Here is a 27202-nt window from a genome sequence, read left to right on the forward strand (position 1 = left end):
CCAGGGAGGTTCAACTCCTCCTTGCCTATTCGAGAAAGTTTCTAGTGAACTCTGAGCTAGCTGGCAAACCCAAAACTTTAAGTCTAATATCGACAGTAGAAGACCTAGTTAACGTCTGGTCTAGGTCTATACTATTGGAGGTATTATTCCAATGCGCAGAGCCTATTGGGATAATAGGAGCTACACTACAATCCTACACCCGAAAGTCTGGTCATTCAAGCTTCTACATCTCAGAGTGCCTTTCCTACGGCTCTGCCGGATAAGGACTCTAAGAAATTGGAGCAATTTGGCAAGTGGTTGTTCTCTTCATCCAGCTTAGGGCTGCGGTCGGTGAACACTGCCTGCCTTCTGGGCCGCTATTCCCACGCGGTGTGGGATACCATTGCTGAAATGTTGCCTCAGTGCCCGGAGGAGGTCCAGGCTTGTTGTATCAGGCTGTGGCTGAGGGTAAGGATGCGGCTAAGTTCGCCATTTGTTTTCGCTTGGACACTGCAGACTCCCTCAGTAGGGCAATCTCCACGACCGTGGCACTTCGTCGCCACGCCTGTTTGAGGCCCACCGGGTTCTTCCTGGACGTCCAGAGCTCGCTCATGGACATGCCTTTTGATGGCACTCACCTGTTTGGTGATAAGGCCGTCACTGCACTGGACTCTCGAGCTACGGCCAAGTCCTTGGGCCTCTCCACCATGCGCCCAGCCATATCTACCTTTCATTCCTTTCGTGGCCATGGCAGAGGCGCCCCTGCTCGTTTGTTAAGCCAAAAGCCTGCACAGTTCCAATCTCAGCGCGCCCGTGGGCGTGGAGGTTGCCGGGGTGGCTCCGGGGGCCAGCGTGAGGGTTAGCCCACCTCTGCCCCTGCAACGTCCACCTCGAAACCTTCCTAGTCTGAGCTTCAGGGTGCACACTACGCCGGTGGGTGGCAGGATTCGATATCACCTTACCCACTGGCGTTCTGTCACTTCTGACAAGTGGGTGCTGCAACTCGTCCATAGTGGTTACTCCCTCCCCTTCGAGCCTACACCCAGCCATGCCACCTCAGTTCCACCGCATGTCGGGGTTCACTTAGCGCTTCTCCAACAGGAAGTTATGGCCATCTTGGCCAAAGAGGCCATCAAGCTCGTTCCTGGGCTGGAAGTAGGACCTGGTGGTTGTTCCCTCTACTTTCTGGTCCCTAAGTAGGACAAAGGGGGCTTGCACCCCATCTTGGACCTCAGGGACGTCAATCGCTTCCTCCGGAAAGGTGAAGTTCAAGATGTTGACTCTGGCTCGGGTGTTGGCTGCCCTCGACCTTGGAGACTGGATGGTAGCGTTGGACTTGCAGGATGCATATTTTCACATCCCCGGCCTACCGGCGTTACCTGCGGTTCACGGTAGGCCAGGAGCATTTTCAGTTTGCGCTGCTCCCCTTCGGCCTTACCAGCGCCCCTCGGGTGTTCACGAAAGTAATGGAGGTGATCGCAGCTCACCTGCGCAGGTCAGTGGTGTCAGTCTTCCCCTACCTCGACGACTGGTTGTTGAAGGTGGGCTCGCCCCAAGCAGTCGTCTCCCACCTCCAGACTACGGCCGACCTCCTGCACTTGCTGGGGTTCTCCATCAATGTGCCAAAGTCGCACCTGAGTACCCTCTCAGAAGCTCCCCTTCATCGGAGCGGTTCTGGATTCGACGCAGTTTCGGGTTTATCCTCCTGAGCTGCGAGTCCGGGATATTCAGGCTATGATTCCAGTCTTTCCGCCTCTATCCCGGGTTTCAGTCAGGATAACCCTCTGGCTCCTGTGCCTGATGGCCTCCTGCATCCTGCTAGCGCAACATGCCAGATGACATATGTGGGCTCTGCAGTGGGATCTGAAGTTCCAGTGGGCACAGCATCAGGGCAACCTGGCCGATCACGTTCAGATTTCGGAGGGCACCGCACAACACTTGCAGTGGTGCCTCAGGAATCGCGATTGGGTTATTGGCAGATCCCTCTCCCTTCCCCAACCGGAGCACACAGTGGTGAGGGATGCGTCCATTCTGGGATGGGGAGGCCACTTGGGAGAGGCAGGGATCAGAGGCCTCTGGTCTCCCGCGGAGTCCCGGCTCCATATCAACCTTTTGGAGTTTCGGGCGATCCGACTTGCACTGAAAGCATTCCTTATGTAGTAGGGGATCTCTGTGTATAGTCATAATCTAGTGAATAGTCCCGCCCATGTGGGTGGACCCGGAGCAATCAAAAATAATCTCTTAAGTTGGCAAACAATGCAGACCTGCACAGACACTTAAGAGAGATTTTAAAGACAGATAATGCAGGCTATATCCACAGGCTACACTGTCCAGTACTTCAACTAGAAATTCCACCAAAAATCCACAAACAGCACAGCCTGTCCATATTTCTCCACACAGAAAAACTTGCTTTTACCAGCAAAACCCTCTGGAATGATAGAGAGGAAGGAGTGGACAGACAAGCCCCATAGGCTGCCATTATGTGGCTCAGAACAGGATACTGTGCCTTTAAGAGAACTTTCCAGAACTCTCTCAGTATCCCAGAATGCACAGCAGGTCCCTTTTACTTTCAGATCTTTTTTCCGGCTCCTGCAAGCAGGACCCTGGAGCATTGAGCTCTCCCTTTTCAAGGGTTTATTTGGTGATTTTTCACTTTTACAAGTATTTGAGTGCTTTCATTGAAGTACTTTGGTGTTCTTGTGGGTGTCTTGGTGCACTCTTTTATTTGTCAAAATGCCAGCTTAGTTTGACAAATGCCCATAGTGTCCGAGGAAGAAGGCCAAGTCGGACCCACATGAGGTGTGCATCGCCTGCCTTCCCTCATCTCATGTCCCAGAGGAGTGTGGCATCTGCCAGACATTATCCACCAGGACCCTGAGAGAGAGGATGAAGATCAGGCTCCAAGGCCTGGAAGATAGAAGACTGCGGACACAAGGTGGGTCTGGGCATGCTTCATCTGCCCATGCTGAGGCCTCTGGGGGGGCTCCCCAGTGGCAGGAAGGCCAGCAAACGTCCTATTTCTCCACCGACAGCATCGACGACGGCGCCGAGAGGGATGACAGCAGTCTGTTCCCCGTCTCCCGAGGGCTCTGGGTTGAAGCGGTTTCGACGTTCGACGACGAGGGGACTGACGAGGCCGCCGTCGAGATCGCCGTCGACGGTGGTGTCGTCGTCGAGTCATCGACGTCGAAGGAGTTCGGCCCAGCGTCGGCGCTCGCCGTCAGCGAAGAGAAGGTCGGCGTCTAGGGGATCCTCGACGTCGAGGACGTCGAAGACTCGCAGGCGTTAGACGTCGAGGAGACGTTCGACGTCGAGATGGCGTTCGCCGTCGAGAAGGCGTTCGACGTCACAAAGGCAACGCTCGGACGCCGAGAAGTAGACGATCGCCGTCGAGGAAGAGACGTTCGTCGTCCAGACGTGAGTCAACGTCAAGACGAGGGCACCAGTCGACGTCGAGATGGCGTTCCTCGACGTCGAGACAACGTTCTTCGACGCCAAACAAGCGCAGAATGAGTTCTGCTGCCAGGAGTCGCTCTGGGTCCGCTGGGGCGCCTCGGCGACGTTCTCCAATAGGAGACACTACATCGCCTCCGCCTAAGAAGAAGAGGGAGTTACAGGGCTCTGTGTACTCCGAGGTATATACACCTTCCAAGTCAAGATCGGCTACCCCTCCTCCTCCCTTGCCCAAGGAACCTCCGCCACGGAATCCCACTCCGCCTCCGCTTCCACCTCTGGTTCCACCTCATGGTCATCCTCTGCTACCTCCTCAAGGACTGCCTCCGGTTCCGCCGAGGTCGGTTTCGCTGCCACGGTACCCGACGCCGCCTAAGGGGACTCCTCAGCCGAGGGTCCCGGTCAGGCCGCAGTCTCCTGCTCCTGTGAGACCTGCGGAGCGTCCGAAGCCGAGGAAATCGCGCTCTCGTTCCGGACGGAGGGAGAGATCGCGGAGTCGTCGTCGACAAGATCAAGGCGACGCCACAGGAGACGCAAATCGAGATCCCACATGGGTTCTTCTGGGACCAGGGACTACTCACCGACTTTGTCGGAATCCCCGGTGACGAGGGTGTCGCCAGTGGACGACATTTTCTCATTCCAAGATGTTCTGCTGAGGGGTGCGGCTAAGTTGGGCATTACGTTGACGGTGCCCACACCCACGACGTCCGTGATTTTCGAGACGCTACATAAAAAGCACCTGTCTCGGCTGTTGCTTCCCCTAGTACCAGGTTTGGTAGAGCCCGCTCAGGAGTTGTTTCGCACTCCGGCGGTGACGAAGGCGGCTCCCTCCAGGCTCCTCAAGAAGTACCGGGCTCCGGATTTTGACCCGGCCTTTCTCAGGATGGATCCGCCACCGGACTCGGTCATAGTGACAGCTGCTAGGAAGCAGCATGCCACCACCCCGTCGTCCACGGTACCTCCTGATAAGGAGAGCCGCTGGTTAGACTCGGCTGGTAGGAAGGTCTGTGGGACGGCGTCTACTGCAATGAAGGCTGCAAGTGCCGCGGCTTTGCTAGAACGATATGATCGAGCGTTTTGGGAATCCCTCCAGCAATTCGCTGAGCTCCTTCCTCGAGAGAAGAAAGAGGACTTTCAAGAGATTCTCAATGAGGGACTATTGGTGTCGAACCAAGTCATCAGCGCGGCTGCTGATGTGTCCCTTCTGGCGGCGCATGGATATTACTAATAAGGTGCAAACATACATGGATGCATCCCTGCTTTAAATGGCACTCCTTTGGTTCTTAAGTTAAGACTCCACTCTGGTAATCTCAATTTCACTTCTTGTTTTATTTCTTCATCGTTTATCAGATATTATCATATCATCAGTGGTAGCACATGATTTTGTTCTTTATACAAGTCCATCAATATTGTTGTAATGCTCCAATGCATTTCGGGCTCATTAGCCCTTTTTCGAGGAGCTCTGTAAATATCAAACAATAGGATATAGCCATAAGTACTAGATGCGATATAAACATTGTACTATACATAACATCATGTTTAATCGTGTGTGTGAGTAATACGTGAACGTGCTGATAGGTGCGGTGGCTAAAAAAAGAGCCACTTGGACAGAAAAAGTGAACGATTTGTGAAACGTGCATAATGGTGGGGATTAGCTCAGCCGGGTAGCGGCACTTACATGGATGGTTTCCAAACGTTAAGGAGCGTTGTGTATGGATGGATGGATATTGCCATGGTGTCAACCAACGGCGCCACGCTTGGCTTCGCCTTACATCCCTCAAGCCAGAGGCCCAACAACGGGTGGCCAACCTGCCTTTCTCGGGGGAAACCCTGTTTGGCAAGCATGCGGACGACAAAATGGCCCGCATGAAAGCGGAAGCCGAGACCCTGACGGCTGTCGGGTTGGAGAAGCCCAAGGAGAAGAAGACCTACCGCCCGTTCCAGAGACGGTTCGGGCGCAAGGCAGAGGGCGAGGGCAGGCTTCGGGACAGCAAAAACAGCAGCAGCAGTTCCGTAGGCCCTTCCAGAAGCGCCAGAAGGGCAGAGGCCAGCAGTCCGCAGCGGCAAACAAGGGCCCAGCTGGGTCTAGGCCCTGAGCGGTTACTTCCCCTACATCCGTTACCCACTCCGGTGGGGGGAAGCGTTCAATTTTTTTTGGCAGAGTGGAGAAAAATTACTCGGGACAAGTGGGTGCCGAATATTGTTTTCAATGGATACAGTCTTCGGTTCACCAGCCTGCATCCAGCAATTCCACCGGTCAGCTCGCAGTTTCAACTGCGCGAGCTCCAGGCGGAGGCCGATATCCTGCTAAGGAAAAGGGCGATAGAAGACGTACCTCTGTCTCAAAGGGGAAGAGATCTGTACTCCCGGTTCTTTCTGGTTCGCAAGAAGGACAAGAACGAGTTCAGGGCCATTCTGGATTTGCGACAAGCAAACAAGTGGATTTGCAGAGAGAAATTTTGCATGCTGTCGTTGCATCAGATTTATCCTCAGCTGCAACAGGGAGACTGGCTATGTGCTATAGACCTACAGGTTGCGTACTTCCATGTGCCCATTGCACACAAACACAGGAAGTTCCTGCGATTCCAAGTCGGCACCAATCATTATCAGTACACAGTACTGCCATTCGGGCTGAAGTCTGCGCCCAGAACATTCTCGAAGTGCATGCAGTGGTAGCTGCACACCTGAGGAAGAACAAGGTGTTTGTCTACCCGTACCTGGACGATTGGTTGATCAAGGCCTCCTCCTTCTCGGAAGCTCAAGCTCACTTCCAGAAGGCGTGCGTTCTCTTGAACAAGCTGGGGTTGCACATCAACTTGTCCAAGTCTGTCCTGACTCCAGTCCAGTGCATACAGTACTTTGGAGCCTCCATCAATACGCTGTCAGCAAGCGTGTCTCCTTTGGAGGAGAGACGATTATCACTCCTTCGGAAGGCTCAGGCTCTTATGACCGCTCCATCTACAACAGTGAGGACGGTGTCTTCTCTACTGGGGTCGATGGCCTCTTGTATCTTCCTCACGCCACACGCACGGCTGCACATGAGACCATTGCAGGAGTGCTTGGAGGATCAGTGGGATCAGAGGAAAGAATCTTGGGACGACAAGATACGACTGTCTCTGCATGCTCTTCAGTCTCTGAAGTGGTGGTGTTCAGCGGAGAATCTCCTCAGAGGGGTTCCCTTACACAAGGACATTCCCACACAGACTATCGTGACGGATGCGTCTCTCCACGGCTGGGGGGGCACTCTGGAGACTTACAGATACAAGGAACGTGGTCCCAGACGGAGTCCACGTATCATATCAACTTCCTGGAACTCAGAGCTGTTCACTTGGCACTGAAGGCCTTTCATCCGTCCTTCCAGACCAACTCTCTGCTTGTACAGACGGACAATACGACCACGATGTATTACCTCAACAAGCAGGGGGGCTCGAGATCGCGCACTCTGTCGCAGGAGGCGCAGGCGATCTGGCGTTGGCTTCTAGCCAGAGGACTGACGATAACGGCTACCCATCTGCCAGGTGTGCAGAATGTTTAGGCCGACGCACTGAGCAGACTGATTCAGGAAAACCACGAATGGGTCATAAACGACGAAGTACTAGGAGAAGTCTTCGCATGGTGGGGGACTCCAGACGTAGATCTGTTCGCCGCCGCCGAAAACAGCAAATGCTGAGACTTCGCCTCCAGGTACTACCAGCAGGGGACGCTGGGAAATGCGTTATGGATCAACTGGTCGAACAGCTTTCTGTACGCTTTTCCACCCATTCCCCTGATTCCGGCGGTGCTCATCAAGCTGTCCCAGTCCAGGGCGCGGATGATCCTGATTGCCCCGGAATGGCCCAGGCAGTGGTGGTTCACGGACCTGCTTCACCGGTCTCTCCTTCCTCACATACGGCTGCCATGCCGGCCGGACCTTCTCACGAAGTTCGGGGGGCAGATGGTGCATCCCAACCTCTCGTCTTTGAATTTGGCGGCATGGCTCCTGAGATAGTGCAAAATAGCCATTTGAATCTACCAGAAGATTGTATGGACATACTGAGGGAGGCTAACCGACCTTCCACTAGGACTTCCTATGCTTACAAGTGGAAGAGATTTTTCATCTGGTGCAAGTCCAAGAACTATGACCCGACAACGTGTAAGGAAGATGTCATCCTTCCGTATCTTCTATATTTGGCGCAGTCAGGCCTTAATGTTCATTCTATTAAGGTTCATCTCGCCGCGCTGACTGCCTACAGGAAATGCCCTTCACAGACCTCCTTCTTCCAGATCCCTGTGATCAAAGATTTTTTGGAAGGCTTGAAGAAAGTGTTCCCTCCTGTCCGGCTTCCTTCGCCTTCATGGAAATTGAACGTGGTTCTGTCAAGATTGATGAAGGAGCCTTTTGAACCTATTCATAAGGCTTCGCTGCAGCACCTGTCCTGGAAGGCTGCGTTCCTCGTGGCCATTACATCGGCCCGCAGGGTGAGTGAAATTCAGGCGTTGTGTTGCCAAGAACCTTATACTGTATTTCATGCTGCTAAGGTTGTTATGCATCCTCACCCTAAATTTCTTCCAAAGGTTATATCTGATTTCCATGTTAACCAGACCATAACTTTACCTACGTTTTTTCAGAATCCTTCATCTCCGGCGGAAAGGTCTCTGCATTCCCTGGATGTCAGGAGGGTGTTGAAATTTTATCTGGATAAAACCAAAGATATTCGTAGGTCAAACCAATTGTTTATCAACTATGGATCAGTCAGGACTGGTCTTGCTACCTCAAAACAGTCCATCTCTAGGTGGATTGTGTCCTGTATACAATTGTGTTACCAGAAGGCTAATAAGACCTTAGGGGGTAAACCTAAGGCTCATTCCACCAGGGGCAAAGCTGCCACGACTGCTTTGCTACTTAATGTTCCGATTGCAGAAATCTGCAAGGCGGCCACTTGGAAGTCGGTCCATACCTTTGCTAAGCATTACTGTCTGGACACTAATGCCAGGACAGACGCTCAGGTTGGGCAGGCTTCGCTGCGAAATCTGTTCGCACAGTAGTGGTGTTATTTATTTTTTCTCCACCGCCGCTTTGGTGTGGGGATCGGCTTGCCATTCTATTCACTAGATTATGACTATACACAGAGATCCCCTACTACAGAAGGAGTAGTTTCTGTCTTGTAACTCCAGTTCTGTAGAAGGGGTATCTCTGTTATAGTCATAAACGCCCGCCCTCCTCCCCGGTGGAGAGAGATATTCATGTAAGGAATGCCACAGGTCTGGCGTGTTACGCCTTCAAAAAGAACTGAAAGTAAAAGGGACCTGCTGTGCATTCTGGGATACTGAGAGAGTTCTGGAAAGTTCTCTTAAAGGCACAGTATCCTGTTCTGAGCCACATAATGGCAGCCTATGGGGCTTGTCTGTCCACTCCTTCCTCTCTATCGTTCCAGAGGGTTTTGCTGGTAAAAGCAAGTTTTTCTGTGTGGAGAAATCTGGATAGGCTGTGCTGTTTGTGGATTTTTGGTGGAATTTCTAGTTGAAGTACTGGACAGTGTAGCCTGTGGATATAGGCTGCATTATCGGTCTTTAAATTCTCTCTTAAGTCTCTGTGCAGGTCTGCATTGTTTGACAACTTAAGAGATTATTTTTGATTGCTCCGGGGTTCACGCACATGGGTGGGACTATTCACTAGATTATGACTATAACAGAGATACCCCTACTACAGAACTGGAGTTACAAGACAGAAACTACTCCTTCCCTCTGTCCGGGGATGTGTAGTGCAGGTTCACAGACAACACCACCTCCATGTGGTATTGCAACAAACCGGGCGGGGTGGGGTCGTGGACCCTATGTCAGGAGGCTCTGTGCCTCTGTACATGCTGGAACATCAAGGCGTTACATTGGTGGTGCAACACCTGGCAGGTTCTCTGAACACCAGGGCGGACGAACTCAGCCGTCGGTGCATGATGGATCACGAATGGCGTCTGCACTCGGACGTGCCACAAGCTCTCTTTCTGCAGTGGGGAGAGATTTGGTTAGATCTATTTGCCACTGAAGAGAACGTGCAATGTCATCAGTTCTGCGCGTTGGAATTTCCAAGGCGGCACTCGCTCGGTGACGCTTTTCGTCACGAGTGGAGTTGCACTTTATTGTACGCCTTTCCGCCTATACCACTTCTGCCCAGAGTGCTAAAGAAGATTTGGCGCGACTGAGCCCAAGTCATTCTTGTGGCTCCGCATTGGGCACGAAGATACTGGTATCCCGAGCTACTCAACATGGCAATCGATCCCCGATCCGACTGCCTCTTCGGGAGGATCTTCTGTCGGAGCAGCAGGGGCCGGTCCTCCACCCGAACCTGTCCAGCCTCCACCTCCATGCGTGGAGATTGAGCGGCGACAGTTGACTGCTTTCGATCTTCCTCCCGAAGTCTGTGATGTCATTCTGGCAGCCAGGCGTCCCTCCACAAAAACTGTATACGCCTGCAGGTGGAACAAGTTTGTGGCATGGTGCACAGCGAAGGTTGTGGATCCCTTTTCTGCCCCTCTTTCTGGAGTCCTTTTGTTCCTTCTTTCTTTGGCCCAGCAGGGCTCTGCTCTGGGCACTGTCAAAAATAAATGGAGGCAGCACCAAATTTGTAGTGAATCAATCGAGCCAGAAGTTTATTCCAAAAATATTTTTTCTTTTTATTTTCTTATCTCTCAAGGTGCTAGACAGCCAACGCGTTTCGCTCCCAAAAGGAGCTTCGTCAGGGCAGTTGTAATGAACGATAAGTCTTTAGATGGTGTAGTAAGGTTGAATGGAGAAGTTCTAGCCAGTATGATAAGCCACGGAACTATTATAATTAGTCCTAGTTGGAAATAAGATTATCACATGGGGCCGTCAATTAATGAGTATAGATGTCATAGGCGGACTGTTCCAAAATTATATATTGGTATTCTAAGTATGGTGCATAAAGCAATGTTTGCGCAGTCCTTGATAAGCTGCCACACCACCAGCTGCAGGAAAGTATTACATTACGAACAGTCCAACGCGGAAAAACTGCTCTGGGCACTATCAAAGGTTATCTATCGGCCATCTCTGCCTTTCTACGGCTTCCAGATCAGCCCTCTCTTTTTAAGTCCCCGGTTGTTAACCGTTTTCTGAAAGGCATTACGCACACGTTCCCTCCCGTGCCGTTCATCATGTCTCAATGGGACTTTAACCTTGTCTTGACATATGTGATGTGCGCTCCCTTTGAGCCCCCTCATAGCTGTCTTCTCACTCTCAAGACGGCTTTCCTGGTAGCTATCACCTCTGCCAGAAGAGTGAGTGAGCTTCAGGCTCTTTCTTCTAAACCTCCTGTTCGAGGCATATGAGCTGCAGATTGCACACTGTGCATAGATGGTCACCTAGTGTTGGGCCCGGATGTTTGCAGTCTGTTTTTCTTGTAGAGAGTCTTTGGAAGTCATGGGATAGGTGACTCCTCCCTTGGGTGATACTGCGCATGGGCATCGGCTCCATCCCCAGATTGGTTTTTTCCGCCACCGGCCTCGGATGTGGTTCCAGCGCTCCGTGTTGGAACCGATTAACCGTCGACGTGCAATCTTCATCGGCATCAAGAAAATACTCTACAAGGCGTTTTCCAGTCGACATAAGTCTTCGACTCCAAGGACGTCCATTCCGGTAGTCGAATACGGCCTTCGGGCCCAACTAGGCCTTAACTCCAGCTAATGGAAAGGAAGCAATTTAAAAGGTGTCCTCAATGTGGGTCGAAGCTTCCCCACACCGACCTCCACGAGGTCTGTAACCTCTGCCTCTCCGGAGCACGAGGCCAAGGACTGTTCAGCCTGTGCCTCTTTCTGCTCCAAAAAGACTATCAGGGACCGGAGAGCCAGGTGAACCATGGCTCAAAGATCTTCCGCTCCGGTTCCGGACGACATTTTCCAAGAAGGCGTCGACGTCCCAGAAGAACACGACGTTGACAGCAAATCGGAGGCAGAAGATTCAGATGTCGAGGACCTGACTCCAGCGCAGCGGGTCGTAAGTAAGATCGTCGACCCCCACACTTCCTCGACACCCACAAAAAAGGCTACGGTCACGCCCTCGGGCTCGGGTACATACCAAGACAATACTTCCACGACTCCACCTTCGGGCTCGGCCAAGAAGTCGATAAGGCCTTCGGGAGACTCTGGCTCGAGTCGACCCCTGCTCGGTGCCGGCACACAATTACCGGCACCGAAAAAACCATCTACTACCGCACCGAAGCAATCGGCGCCGAAACACCCAGTTCCCTCGGCACCCAAGCCAACTTCGGAGCAACCAAAAGCTTCCGGAACCAAAAAACCGCCGAAGCACCACTCGGAGCCGAAAAAAGTGTCGGACTCGAAAAACCACCCGGAACCGAAAAAGTCTTCGGATCCGAAAAGGACACCGGCTTCCCCCGTAAAGGATAAAAGGTCAAAAGAGGCCGTACCGGCGCCGAAACGTCCTTCCACGCCGACAGGCCATACTCCTGAAAAAGACTTGTTGGCTCCAGATCGAAAGCAAAAGACTCTGGTTAAAGACCCAAAGACTAGTCGATTGACACTATCAAAGAAACGACCACCAGAGGTGCCTGTATCAGGTCCAGCCCCAAAGAGGAAAAAGGACATGGTTACCTCACCTATGCATGTACCTTACCCAGCTCCTGCACCCACTCCTCCACCCCATATTTCACCACCTCTCTCCCCTGTACCATCTAGCACACATGGTGATAATGGGGATGATGAATCAGACACAGGGGCTGATCCTCAGGAGCCAGTTCATCCCCCAGACTCGCCAGACCCATGAGTAGATTACAATACACCTGACGTCCCAGACGTCCCACAAGACGATACATACCCGTCCAGGCCTTCACCACCAGAAGACACCATGGGGTTCAACCAGTTACTAATCAGAGCAGCACAATACCATGGGCTAGACATGCATTCCGATACAGTAGAGGAAGACTTCCTCCTGGACACATTTGACACTGCACAACGGTCTTCCACAATTCTGCCAATGCTCAAAGGGGTGGTTAAACATGCCTGCACCATCTGACCCAGCATAGATAAAGGGACCAGTTCCCCTCAACTCTCTAGTTGTATCCAACGCACGAAAGAGGGCTAACTCTCAGACATTAGGGGAAGCTCCCCCACCTGACAGGGAGTCTAAACTCCTTGATGCGTCAGGGAAAAGAACAGCCTTACAAGCAGCAAACATGTGGCGCATTGCTAACACTCAAGCTTTACTAGCCAGATACGATAGAGCACACTATGATGAGCTCGAGGACCTAATGCAACATCTCCCTGATCAATTTAAGGATAGAGCTAGTGAGCTAATTCAAGAAGGCAAAATTATTACCAACACATCTATCCGCTGCGCACTAGATGCAGCAGACACAGCCTCAAGAGCAGTCAATACTAGCGTTCTGTTGCGCAGGCATGTTTGGCTGCGTATATCCGGCTTTAAGCCAGAAGTCCAAAGTGCCATACTCAATAGGCCATTCGATGAGCAACACTTATTTGGCCCTGAGGTAGATGTCTCACTCGCAAAAATGAAAAAAGACACGGACACAGCAAAGTCTATGGGAGCACTGCAGTTGCAGGTTCTCAGACGTTCTTTTCGTCGCTCCACATATAGAGGTGCGAGCAGAGGGTACTCATCAGACACACCATCCACAGGTTATAAAAGCCCCACTCAGTCCACCTACGGTAAGGGCTATCAAAGGTTAGGTTACCGCGGTAACAAAAACAAAGGCAGAGGCAAAAATAACAACTCCCGCTCTGCCTCCACCCCTGCCCAATGACTTTCCTCCCCTTCCCCCGCCCCATTCCACTCCTGTCGGGTGATAGATACAGCAACAACTGTCAGCCTGGCAAGACATCACATCAGACAGGTGGGTGCTTCAAATAATTCAGTCAGGTTACTGTCTAAAACTAACATCTACCCCCCCAAACATACCACCCAAACAGCGTCCAATGCAATAGAGATAGTTCCAAAACATCAACGGAACAAGGGAGTATATTCCCTGTACTTTTTGATTCCAAAAAAAGGACGGATCTCTGAGACCCATTCTAGACCTCAGACCACTCAACGCTTACATACAATCAGATCACTTCCATATGGTCACACTTCAGCAAGTCCTCCCACTCCTGTTACAGGACGACTTTCTGGTCACACTAGATTTCAAAGACGCCTACTTTCACATCCCAATTCATCAGGCGCACAAAAAGTATCTAAGATTTGTGCTGGAAGGACAGCACTACCAGTTCAAGGTACTCCCATTCGGAGTAACCACAGCGCCAAGAGTGTTCACCAAATGTCTAGCAGTGGTGGCAGCACACCTAAGAAGACAGCACATACACGTCTTCCCATATCTAGACGACTGGCTCATAAAGGCAGAAGCACGCTCACAATACAATACTGTTACTTCACAACTTAGGCTTCACAGTAAATTACACCAAGTCACATCTACTGCCGTCTTACACACAACAGTACCTAGGAGCTACAATCAATACTCAACTAGCACAAGCTTATCCCTCTCCAGCAAGGATAACAAGTGTGCAAACGCTCCTAACAAAGTTCAAATCACAACACTCGCTTCCAGCTCGAGTGTTTATGCAACTCATAGGGATGATGGCATCTTGCATATTCATAGTACCTCACGCAAGACTGCAAATGCGTCCGCTTTAAGAATGTCTAGCACGTCAATGGAACCAGGCTCATGGTCAGTTAACAGACCTAGTGTTGGTAGACAGTCTGACTCATCGCTCTCTGCAATGGTGGAACACAAAAAACCTATCAAAAGGCAGACTGTTCCTAGAGCCAGTTCCACAAATTACACTAACAGCAGACGCATCGCTCTCCGGCTGGGGAGCCCACTTACTGCATCACACCACGCAGGGAAAGTGGACACCAATGCAAAAACTACTCCACATCAACCATCTAGAGCTATTAGCTGTGTTTCTAGCTCTAAAAGCATTCCAAAGACAAGTGGAAAACAAGACTGTTTTCGTCCGCACAGACAATATGACAGCGATCTATTACGTAAAAAAACAAGGAGGGACACACTCTCTGCAGCTCTCTCAACTAGCTCAGCAGATATGGAGGTGGGCTACACCTCAGAACATCTTTCTAATAGCTCAACACGTGCCAGGGGTCCAGAACACCATGGCAGATCCGTTAAGTCGGCAGACCCAGCAGATGCACGAATGGGAACTTCATCCACAAGTTCTTCATCCATTCTTTCAGATGTGGGGTCAACCTCAGATAGACCTCTTCGCCACCCACGACAGCGCAAACTGCCCACACTTCGCCGCCAGATACCCACACCCATTATCCAAAGGCAATGCGATATGGATGAACTGGTCAGGACTATTTGCGTATGCTTTTCCTCCTCTACCAATGATTCCTTTACTAGTACGCAAGATGCAGCAACACTCACTAACGCTTATACTAGTAGCTCCAACGTGGGCCAGACAACCATGGTACACCACACTGCTACAGCTATCTGTGGTACCACACCAAAAACTAAACCTATCTCCACATCTTTTAACCCAGAACCATGGAGAGATCAGGCACCCGGACCCAGCTCAGCTCAGCTCAACCTTGCGATCTGGCTCCTGAAGTCATAGAGTTTGGCTATCTTAAACTCCCTCAAGAATGTATGAATATTATCAAGGAGGCAAGGCGTCCCACCACCGGAGCATGTTATGCTGCTAAGTGGAAACGCTTTGCCATATACTGCCAAACCAACAAATTGAATCCATTGGATGTATCCATCCAACACATTACAGGCTACTTACTACATCTTCAAAAGTGTAATCTAGCCTACACATCTTTCAGGTTGCACCTAGCTGCCATTGCAGCTTACTTACAAAACAGACAGCACCTGTCTCTCTTCAGAGTGCCAGCCATTAAAGCTTTTAAGAATAATACCTCCAAGAATGCCACCTTCACCAGTGTGGAACTTAAACATAGTGCTCACATGTCTCATGGGACCTCCATTTGAACCCTTACACTAATGCGAATTGCAATTTCTCACATGGAAAGTGGCTTTCCTAGTAGCCATTACTTCCTTAAGAAGAGTTAGCGAAATACAAGCATTTACCATCCAAGAACCTTTTCTGCAAATGCATTACAATAAGGTGGTTCTTCGTACAAACCCTAAATTCCTACCAAAGGTAATTTCACCGTTCCATCTAAACCAATCTGTGGAACTGCCAGTTTTCTTCTCGCAGCCACAAACAGTCGCAGAAAGAGCTCTGCACACCTTAGATGTCAAAAGAGCACTACTCTACTACATAGAGAGAACACAAAGCTTCAGGAAAACAAAACAGCTTTTTGTATCCTTTTCACCACCACATAAAGGCAACCCAATATCAAAAACGGGTATTGCCAGGTGGATCGTTAAGTGTATCCAAATATGTTATCAGAAAGCTAAGCGTACACTGGCAATTCCTCCAAGAGCCCATTCAACAAGAAAAATAGGGGCTTCCATGGCATTCCTAGGGAACATTCCCTTAGAAGACATCTGCAAAGCAGCTACATGGCTTACACCGCACACATTTACAAAACACGATTGTGTAGATGTGCAATCAAAACAACAAGCTACTGTAGGCCAAGCTGTACTTAAAACACTATTTCAAACAACTGCAACAGATACAGGTGGTCGCCGCTAGTGTGGGTACTGCTATATAATCTATGCACAGTGTGCAATCTGCAGCTCATATGCCTCGAACAGAAAATGCTACTTACCAGTATGCATCTGTTCTTGGCATGTAGAGCTGCAGAATTGCACATGCCCACCCGCCTCCCCGGCTACTTTTATCTGTTCCAGTGTTATTAACATTAGATACAAATACACATGGTCATCACTATCTCTTAGCTCCATCACTTCCCTAATGGCGAAAAACAATCTGGGGATGGAGCCAATGCCCATGCGCAGTATCACCCAAGGGAGGAGTCACCTATCCCGTGACTTCCAAAGACTCTCTACAAGAAACACAAACTGCAAACATCCGGGCCCAACACTAGGTGGCCATCTATGCACAGTGTGCAATTCTGCAGCTCTACATGCCAAGAACAGATGCATACTGGTAAGTAGCATTTTCCTTCCTTTCTGTTCATCCGGACACGGTGGTTCCTTTCTTGCCAAAGGTTGTCACGCCCTTCCACATCGGGCAGACCATCACTTTGCCCACCTTCTTTCCGCCTCCACATCCTTCCAAAGAGGAAGAGAGGCTCCACCGTCTGGACCCAAAACGTGCACTCCTCTTCTACCTGAGCCACACAACAGTTCCGGGTGGATGACCAGCTCTTTGTTGGCTACGTGGGTGCCAAAAAGGTCGGGCCGTGCACAAACAGACCATCTCTCTGTGGGTCGTTCTCTGCATTAAAGGCATGTTACTCGTTGGCTAAGAAGGAGCCTCCTGTGGGGCTGCATTCCCATTCCACCAGGGCAACGGCAGCCACTACTGCCTTGGGACGCGGTGTTCCCTTGCAGGACATTTGTCAGGCAGCTACGTGGGGCTCGCTGCACACGTTTACCAAGCATTACTACCTTGACAGTCAAGTCCGGAGAGACAGCTTCTTTGGTCGTTCTGTTCTCCGTGACTTTCTGGTGTAATCTTGTTTGTAGACCCACCACCGGGGTTGGTATTGCTGGGGTATTTATTCTAAGGTAAGGCATCCATCATTAATGTGTTTCTATCAGATGCACAAGTTACTACTTGTGTAACCATATATCTGTAAGAGACATTAGTTAGTGATAGATTCCTTACCGCCCCACCCATCCTCCCCGTTCTGAGAACTGATTACTAGGGTTCAGGACATCCCTTTCAGGGCCCTAGTTTTCAATGCACCAGTGGTCAGTATCTTGTATGGCTCTGCATTCCTGGCGCGGAAAGTCGTGTACAGAACTGATGCCAGCGTGCATTGGTGGCGCCTAAGTAGTCTCTGTGACGTCATCTCGGCGCTTACGACGCCAGCAACGGATGCGGAGTGGCAGGACGCCACCTACTGACGCTTAGGGCTACTGCTAAGCAAAACTTTCCGGATCCAGTCTGACGCCTGGGGATATTGTAAGGTAAGGAATCTAGCACTAACTAATATCTCTTACAGATGTATCGTTACACAAGTAGTCACTTGTGTGTTACAGAATCAGGCCGCAGTAACTGCAGGAAACATTCCCAACAATACTATGAATTCACACACAGCACGGCCGCGACGAGTTCTGCAGCGCACAGTTGTGCCATATATTTACCATTTCCTTTTATGAAGGTGCCAGGAATAAGTCATCACCCATCAGAGCACTCATGTTACATGCAGCTGTACTGCCACAATGGCACGTGAAAACTTCATAACATCTTTATACAAGCGTGGTCCAGAAAGTGAAAGAGGACCGCGCTGCAGCCGGAGCATGGGGTTTTCTTGTCTTTATGGGGCCATGTGTTTATACACATGGCCCCATAAAGATAAGAAAGTGCTTTGCGTCAGCCACAAAGCAGATGACCCAGTCCGGCTGGGAGGCCAAAGGGCGTCTACCAAAAACCCTCATTTCCAATGGCAGGCCACCGCTTAGCAGAAACGGTGACGCCAGACAATAGAAATGAGGGGCGGGGCTTCGAGTCCCTTTCTGAAAACCCCTCATCCACAAAATCTCTCGCCGAGCAATCAGCGCTTTGTGCTGCAATTCACGCGAGACCTAAAGATAAGAGCGGAATTATGCGAGTCTAAAAAAAATTACATTCCATGCTGTGCTTCACCAACAACCTATCATTGATGAGCGCACAGGGCAGACACATTTTAGGCTGTTAGGTGACATCTGGCACTGATGTTTTGAATTTCTGAGCTGCGAATTCATTACGAGCGCTAAGCATGCCCAAAAAAAAATCAGACTTAACAAGTGGTGTTAAACCCTGCAGAGAAACAAGAAGGATCAGTGCAGTCACAGCCCATGAACTCGCCTAACAGTTTGCAGAAATCAAAAAATGTCAAGTGTAGGAGAGTCTTGGGCTCTCATCTGGCCCAAAACTAGCATGTGACTAAGGTAGCTTCAGTGGTATTTTCTGGACATGCAAGTGGTCACTAAGCATTCCGATCACATCCTACCTGCAGTATGCTTATCACAGTATCTTTCAGCTGTTTATACGGGAATGGCAACATGTAAGATTAGGCTCAAGTTACCTTTCTGTTTACTTTATTAGTCTTAGCCTTAAGCTGTACCATCATTTTAACTCTTTGCAACCGCTCATTCAACAGTCAAAAACACATCAATTAGCTAAATTGTTTAAATAGAGAACTAGCAATACCGGATAAACATGCAGTGAATTCAATAGCACTGTATGATGGGTATTCGTCAATAATAATAAATAATAATAATCCTGTATTTGTAAAGCGCACAGCTACCCGTAGGTTCCCTGGCGCTGGGGGCCGTCGGGAAGATTAAGCAAGCTATTGCCCAGAGTCACATGGTGCTGGGCAGACCCCTGCCACCGGTGCCGGGTATCGAACCGTGATCTCCGGCATCAGTCGCCCTGGCCGCTGCGCCACACCTGGTACTTGAATGCAAAGATCTGATTTAACAGCTTTTGAAACTTTCTCATCTAGCTACAACGTAGCAGTTATACCCACAGGTTGATAATGGAAACAATCATATAGACTGAAATTTGTCCATGAAAGAAATACAGTTTGATCTCTTTAAATGATAGGCATTGCAAGAAAACAATTACCTTTCAATAATTCCAATCCCTCATTGCAATCTTGCTTTAAAATGTATGTTTATTATATTGTTGCCTTTTTTAATTTCAATATTTGTGTTCAGTTTTGAAACCTTAATCACCAACATACAAAAAGTAGATATTGATGCCTTAAAACGTATGATTTACTAAAACAAAATGTGCTACTTTTTCTCTTCTCTCCCAGCTCTCACAAACCCTTTGCAACTACTTGCGACTCAGGCTAGCTCATCCACTCCTGTAGCTGTCGTCCGGGCCTGTGAAGTAGATACCATGAACACAATGGCAGCATCTGAAGAGCCGAGTACCAAAAAAGCGCGCCTGGAAGATGCCGTCCCACCGGGGCCAGCATCCCAACCGGGAGTCATCACCTCCACTACTTCACAAGCGCAAGCTAGTGGGGACTGACGGTCCATAGAGTCAGAGGAAGGAGTATAAAATGAATAGAGAAGAGAGAATTTCAACAAGAGATTTAAAGATTCTGAAATAAAGTTTAAAAAAAATAAGAAAAAAGAAGGCTCTTTTTTGTTTTGGTTAGTTCTAAAGGACCGGTCTGAAGTTCCTAGAATTTTAAGGTGCCAAAATGGACGCAAGGAATAAAAAAAGAAGCCTACAGCGAACAGTGCGCAAAACTTAGCTAATTTTTTCAAGTTTAGATTTTAAATACTATATAGACAACTGATTGTATGGCTGCTGGAGGTCCTCTCTTCTCCCTTTACCCGGCTATTCTGAATCGTTTCTGCTGGAGTAGGGTATGGGGTGGGAGGATCATCGCTCACCATGTTGAAAGGAACGTGCTATAAGTTGGCAGCTTTGGAAGAAGATTTCTTTAAATGCCTTAAGATGCCAGGCGTTCGTGACTTCTTTTTAAATGGATTACTATTCTTAAAAAAAAGGCTGCACCCTTCGCCAGAGAGCTGGCTTAGGTAACCACAGTGACCACCATAAAGCAACATGGTACCAAACACAACTCGACAAAATACCGAAGGAAACACATAGAAAGAATAACCATTAATCTTTCATTTCTGATTTATGTGGGAGAGGACTGACCAAGCGGATCATTGAAACAGCAGTTACCTTTAGTAAACACCTTTTGATCGGAGATGAAGAGACTGACAAAGCATTAATTTCTTTCCATTTACAAAAAAGGCTTTTTAATGTTGCATACTTTTAAGTGTTTCACTGTTTAGTTTCAAGGCGTTGTCTTCTTTTTAGAGCTCCTGATCCTGCTGTCACTGAGGAAAAGCTGTATTTCTTGCAAGTTTTTGTTGACCAGTCATTTTTACAGATGTTACAACTTCCTTTTTTCCCTGGAGTCCCATGTCATGTTTTGTTTTCGGCATGGCGATTCAGATTGTTGCAGTTTCCTGGTCACGAAAATAGGGGGTCTCAACCATGTAACTGTTATTGTCGTAGTTCCATTTCATGTTAGAAAGGCATTTTTTAAAGCGGGGAAAAACTATCATTTGTACACATACACAGATCAGAAAATTTTAAACAATTGTTTAAAGTAAACATAAAGACATCTGTTAGTATTTGAAATGTGTTGTCACTTTCCAAAGTCTTTATTATTGTGGTTTTATTTGCTACAATGCCCTCGTTTTAATGTATTTTTTCTGAGGTGGAGTGAATTTTGAATAACAACACTATTGAGATGGTTTCAAAAGCAAATCAATCAACAATTCAGCACTCGCGAAATGATCATAAACCAATCAGACTGAGCAGTTTAAGTATGGGTCTACAAAAAAATATGTGTATACATATATACTGTTCAATGCCTTCAACCAATGTGCAATTATGGTTTTCGGCCAGAACTTAGAAACTTCTATTCAATGTTCTCATTGGCATAGCACGGCAACTTTTTTTTCAGCATTGCACATCAAAGCCCAACTCAGGAAAAGCAGACATTTATATTAGTAGAGCAACGACAAGATTGCCATACCTTGCCTATTCAATAAACAGACAATTGATACACCATTATTTAAAAACCAGCAAGAAGATAATTTCCCTCCACTGTGTGAGCTTTCAGTTTTTTCATTTTCCTTTTCCTTTTCCCTTTCTCTTAAATTAATTATAGTTTGAACTAAAGCCACATTACATAGGCACAAGAGGAAATCCTTTTTTTTGTATTAAAACTTGACAAAGCCATCTTCTTACCCATACGTCTAGTTTGTCTCTTTAGTGAGCTAAACAAGACAGTATTGGGAATACAAGTAACCTTGCTGAAGGTGTGTTTTTCATATAAGTTCTTTCTCCAAAGTATTTGGAAATTAAAAAACACAATGAGTGCAGTTGAACTCTCCACGTCATTTCTAAATACATTTTATTATTTTAAGATTTTTGTCTGAATGGAACACCTCAGAGTTATTTATCAAGTTTGGGACCCGGAGTCCTGAGTTTAAAATTTGAATGGTTTGAAAACTCATCCTGTTTCTTTCATATTTTTTGGCAAAGGATGCCTCATGTGGAAAAACCTATGTGTAATAAATCCAGGCACCATAATAGCAAAATATGAAGAAAAAAGTTGCATGTGCAGTTATAGTGTCTTGGATGGGCATCACTGGTATGAACTCCAGTTAGTTTCTACTAAACCAATACATCGCATTGATATCAACTGATTAAAATCCTAACCTCAAAGATTGGAAGAAGTTACTCTTGCACTGACAGTATGCACTGCAGCTTACAGGTCACATAATATTAATCAAACTACCCTGAAACTCCATGCCATTTGGCTAAATGTGACCAGATATTTGATGTTCATTCAGTCTTAATGAAGGTACATAAACGTATTGTTGGCTCAAAAGGACCTAGTTTAATAAGGATTCCTACTTGTGACACCTAACGGAAGAAGTGGTAAGACTGATAAGGGAAAACCATGCTGTGAATTCAATGGTGTCAAATAAATTGGTGTCTTTGTAACCTGGAAATATGTTCTATGTGATTTTTGTGGTAAAATAAATTTAAGTTAGGAGGAACATGCTGAATTCTTCCTCTAGGTCTCTGTGAATCAAGTAAAACAAGGAACAGGATTTCACTCATATTTGATATTAACATGATTTGCAGGTGGTCTTTTTTCAACTTCATTCATCACTTGGCCCATGCTTGAATCTAATGATTACTTTTTTGTCCGGGCAGTTCATTTTGGGAAGAACCAAATAATCTTGCTTTTGGTTTTATCATAATCCAGGATTCAAATAATGCTGACTTTGTGATATTAGTTTGACATTGTTTGATATTTCGTAGATTCACTTGCTTTCTGTTAGTACCCTTCATCAGGTTTGGGAGTATTTGGTACATTAAAATGCATACCATGTTTTGCATGATGGCCAAAACAGGAGTCCATCACTGTAATTAACTTCAGTTTACACCAACCATTCAGGGACGCTTGGAGGCCATTTTAGATACCTTCACTATTGAAGAAATCACTGTATGAGCTCTTGCTCAGTCATTCATTTGCTCAAAGTAACTGTTTTTGAAGACCATTCCATTTTGATGGTTGCTTTTCTTAAAAATATTTCTTGTATTTTCATTAGAAGCAGTATATATATATATATATATATATATATATATACACACACATACACACATATATACATTTTCAATGGCATGTGTGGTTGTAGATACACATGCTCTGCACACTCCTGCCATCTAGTGATGGTCCTGAGTTGTGAAAGCTGTTTTTCTTCAAAGAAGTCTTTTGAGTCATGAGACTGAGTGACGACATCGATTCCTTTGTTATATTTTCTCTCTGCAGTCAGGCTCATACATGTGCCTCTGCTCCATGTTTCGGCTCGTTCAGTATGATTCTTCTGTACTTTACTATCTTCAATGGTATTGTTTTTGATCGTGCTTTTTCACTTTTGCGCAGCTCTCGAATTTTGTCGGTTCAGCCTGTGACCGACATCCGTTTGGAGCGCCTCCCATCTCTGGCCTACTCCCACATGCACTCGCTTCCATTGAAGATGCCTTTCTGATGGAATGCACACCTTTCAGATGTTGCCCGTGTTGCCATGCGAAAAATCTGCACACTGATCAACACCATGTGTGCAATTGTGCCTTTCGCCGAACCATTGCGAAGCCGAATGTGACGTATGTAACTCCTTTCCATCCAAGAAACCTCTACGGGATTGAAGGGCTCGTCGGTTGGAAATGTCTTGCCGAAGCAGAGATGACACTCCCAACATTTTCGGCGAAGAGAACGTCCACAAAGAGCCAGCTATAGAGGACGAAGACGGGGTCTTCTCCCCTAATGAAACCTCAGGCTCTGATGTGGAGGTGAACATGGAAATGCGAAACCTTCCATCCGGTCAGCACCTGAGTACTACGGCCCTAGACCCTGCTCCAGTACCCGAGCAAGCCTCAAAACATTCTAACATAGGGGTCACAGGACCACCACTGCCTTCTGGCACTTTCTGGTTCAGGAAGTGGTCTTGTGCGCCATCTTGTGGCTACGCACCGTTGTTGTGAGGAGGAGCTGCGCTGCTGTTGCTGTTTTGCGATCCGCCATCACCGCGGTCCTCACCCCTGTTGCTTTGTTTCACGGACTCCACGGGCCGCGACCACCCGGGTCCCAGCCATCATGGAATTTCGAGGCAGCAAACACCGGTAGCATCGACAAGGCGACGGCGGACAGGCGGCGACCAGGCGAGTGTTGAGCCGCGCTGCAAGCTGTGCTCTCGAGTGCGCCGCCAGCGTTTTTGGGCACTCAACTTCGAGCTTCAGCTTTTGCGTCTCTATTGACTTTGTGGGCGCGATTGAGGGTGCGCAGCTGTCCCTCAGTCCCTCAGTTCATCTGTTCGTCTGTGCCTCCCAGCACCTCACCTTGCTGGGGGGTCGCCTGCCTCCGCTCCAGCAAGAAGGTTTGAGGACTCAGGGATTTCTGCAGCCATAGTGGTTCGTGCTGCCTCACCCCCTCCCTGCTCATCTGCTCATTTGCTCACTTGCTCACCATTCTACATACGGGCAAACTGGTCCCCTCTACCCTTCTGGTTCCTGCTTCTCCTCACAGCCGTGTGTGGGGAGCCTGAGCAGGGGGAGCCATAGTACAGCAAACAGACCCCCCCCCCTACAGACCCCCCCTGAAGAGCAAAAGAGGAGAGACAGAGGAGTGTCAGGACCTGGGGGGGGGGGCAGGACCAGTATAACCAGTACAACCAGCCAATTCGAGACAATAAGGACAGCCTAGATGAGGACTGAGCTCCGCCGCCAGAGAAGGAAAATAAAAAGAAACAAAAACAGCACCCAGCAAGGCAAGCAGAGCAGAGCAAACCAGAATCTCGCAAGGCTGTGGGGAAGGAAACCCCAGGCAAATAAACAAATACCTAACATATACTTAATAATTCACCGAACAAAAAAAACCTAGCAACCTAACCTAACAACCACCAAAAAACAATTTTTTTTTGAGAAGGAGTCAACTCGCTGACCAATTCAGCATGTTCCTACGTAGGTTGGCAACCCAGCAATGAGGTCTGGCAAGGAGAGGCGAGCCACAACTGTCGCCGCCAACACCAGGAAAAAGAAAAGTAAAAACACCAAGGATACAAATACGTCGACCAGTAGTAATCCTCAAACATTAATTCCTCCGATAGTAAGGGATAAGGCGACTTACAGCCCCCGCTCAGAACCAGGAATTATGCTTGTAGACTTAGACCAAGACCAAGCCCAAGCCCCAGGATCAAAATATGCTCAGAAACAACTAACAACTCAAGGGAAAAAACAATACCAACCCAAAATCTACTCCAAATTCTCCTTCATTAAAGACGCAGGAGCGTTATTAAATCTTAATCCCAACAACCAACTGAATCTCCCTTCGCCATTACACCCTGAGCACTTGGAAAATGTTCTTCCACTATCAGACCTCGGCTCGTTCATCTACTCAACAAGACCAGGGGGGCCAAGCTACCCAGTGCCCCACAAAGAAAAAAAAATACAGGACCACCGGCGGCCACAGTAACCCCCATAACCTGCCCCGAAAGCTACTTCGGTGATGCACTTGAACGGAGTCCAATGCACCTTGAACCCGCGCTCTCTCAAGCCCTGCCTTCTCCTCAGGAAGAGCCAACGGAACCATCTAAGATTCCCCTGGAGCCTAAAATCACAGTACTGTCTCACGTTCCTCTAACTCTGGCACCCCCTAGAGCTTCTGCCTTAATGTCAAAGGTTTTCCACTTTACAGGCTCTATGATTCCGTCTACTCCTCCTCAAAACCTAACAGTCTTAAACCCGCATAGAGCAATACCCACTTTGCCTCAACCGAATCTTAATTCTATTGATCGCCATACTGAGCCCAATAAACTGGACTGCAAAGACAGTAAGTAGGAACCTGTAGCAACTGAGACGATAAAAGACCATATAGTGGTCAAGAACACCATAAACCATAAGCCTCCAAAGCAAACTCTGTCAGAATTTCCTTCAGTAGTCTCCCCACCCAATTCAACCAACACAGCGAAGACGACGGAAGGAGACCCCGAGGAATCAACCCTTGCACATAACCATCACCCCGGTCTTGCAAAGGATGAATGGTAAAACCTGGTTACTACATATACATCTGGGGGGGAAAAAAGAAACGGTCCCCCAAGGACTAGGCAACACCCCCAAAAAGGCAGACGCAAGTATCTCGCAAACCGAAACAGGAATATGGACCTCCCTCTTAAACACCATGCAACTTTCTACTAAAGCTCTGGAATACCATTCCGACAAAATGGACATCCAGCTCACCCTGCTTAACTGCCTAGTGCTACACATCACCAGCATCGACAGCAAGCTTTCAGACATAAACAACTTCATAGAAAAAGCCCAACGTGAATCATCCATACTTCCTCCAAGCTGTACCTGCCATTTAATAGTGGGAAAAATTGCAACACTACCGACTGATGAGCGATCTTCTAAACGACCTTAAAAATATAGGTACAAGCTCTAAATTAAACATCGCCTACGTAAATTCCAGCAACAGAGGTCCTGAATCAGACAGGCCAGCTTCCCCCATCAGAAGGGCACACAAAGAGACGCAAGAATCGGTCGCTCAAGACCCCAGTCCAATTACCACCTCCAACTCAATAAGGATAGGCAAATGGCCGGTTAAAATAACACACCAAGAAGTAAGTCAATGCACGATCCCAAACCCTGACGAGGTAGGACGAGAGGCAGAAGGAGGACCCCACGGCCTGTTAACACCATTCACTCAATCACTCCTTATACCCGCAGGTTGTGCAGAGACTATGAATCTCGAACCAAAAGCAGCAACTATCAGCAGCCACAAAATACAAGAAGCGTCCATCAAAGAAGAAAAGGCTGTACAGAGCAGCGGGCAAAACTCCAAGCAACGAAGGAAACAAAGGAGAAAAGGGAGGCATAAGAACTCACCAATAAAATCCTACTTCCAAATTACACCAAATCTCCAGACCGGCTCTCAGCAGGAGCACATAGGAGCCAGCGCGTCAAAAAGCGAACAATTAGATCAGTCTCCAACCAACGATCGGGCGCCAATAAATTCAGCAGAAGCAGCTGGGACCCTGCTCAAGGAGCCCAACCAATATCCGCTTAACCAACAAGAAAAATAAATCAGTAACTTCCAATTAAAGATAAAAGGAAGTAAAGATCCCATAATGGATGGCCATCCAACAACATGCAATACCAACCAGCACGCGTCCTGGGCCGTCAAACCAAACTTAGAAATCAAAATGACCCCCCCCCCCCAATCAAGTACCGGGGAAAATCCGATCCCTAAAGAGCCAAGCCCAAGCAAAGGCAAAGAAGTAGAAAAATCACAAATAACATCCGCAAACAAAGAGCAAAACTGCAATCGTTTATGCAGCAGAAGTACACTGAATAACTGTCATCCAGCAACCTCAAAAACAATCCTGTTTATCCCAGAGTATATATCAAAAGGACGAAGGGATATCTTAAACCGTGGGAATATTCTTCAAATTTTAAATGCAATTGGCAGCTTGTCAGGGATCAGAACCCAAGATTTGCTGTCAGTAAAATTCGAAAACTCTAAATATCTATCTGACCAAGACGTAACTAGGACCGAATGGGCAACATCAGAATTAGTGGAGAAAATTCTTAGT

At 48.1% G+C, this 27202-nt stretch overlaps 1 protein-coding gene across 1 annotated transcript in view; it reads left to right on the forward strand.

The window, feature by feature from the left end:
• Positions 1-22060, forward strand: part of FOXK1 (forkhead box K1) — a 459662-nt gene extending 437602 nt beyond the window's left edge. The window contains exon 9 of the mRNA XM_078665011.1: positions 19321-22060. Coding sequence (XP_078521137.1) covers positions 19321-19541 — 221 coding nt within the window. The 3' untranslated portion in view covers positions 19542-22060. The remainder of the gene's footprint in view (positions 1-19320) is intronic.
• The last annotated feature ends 5142 nt before the right edge of the window (positions 22061-27202 follow it).

The sequence above is a fragment of the Lissotriton helveticus genome, chromosome 10, assembly GCF_964261635.1.
Source record: "Lissotriton helveticus chromosome 10, aLisHel1.1, whole genome shotgun sequence".
Taxonomy (NCBI): domain Eukaryota; kingdom Metazoa; phylum Chordata; class Amphibia; order Caudata; family Salamandridae; genus Lissotriton; species Lissotriton helveticus.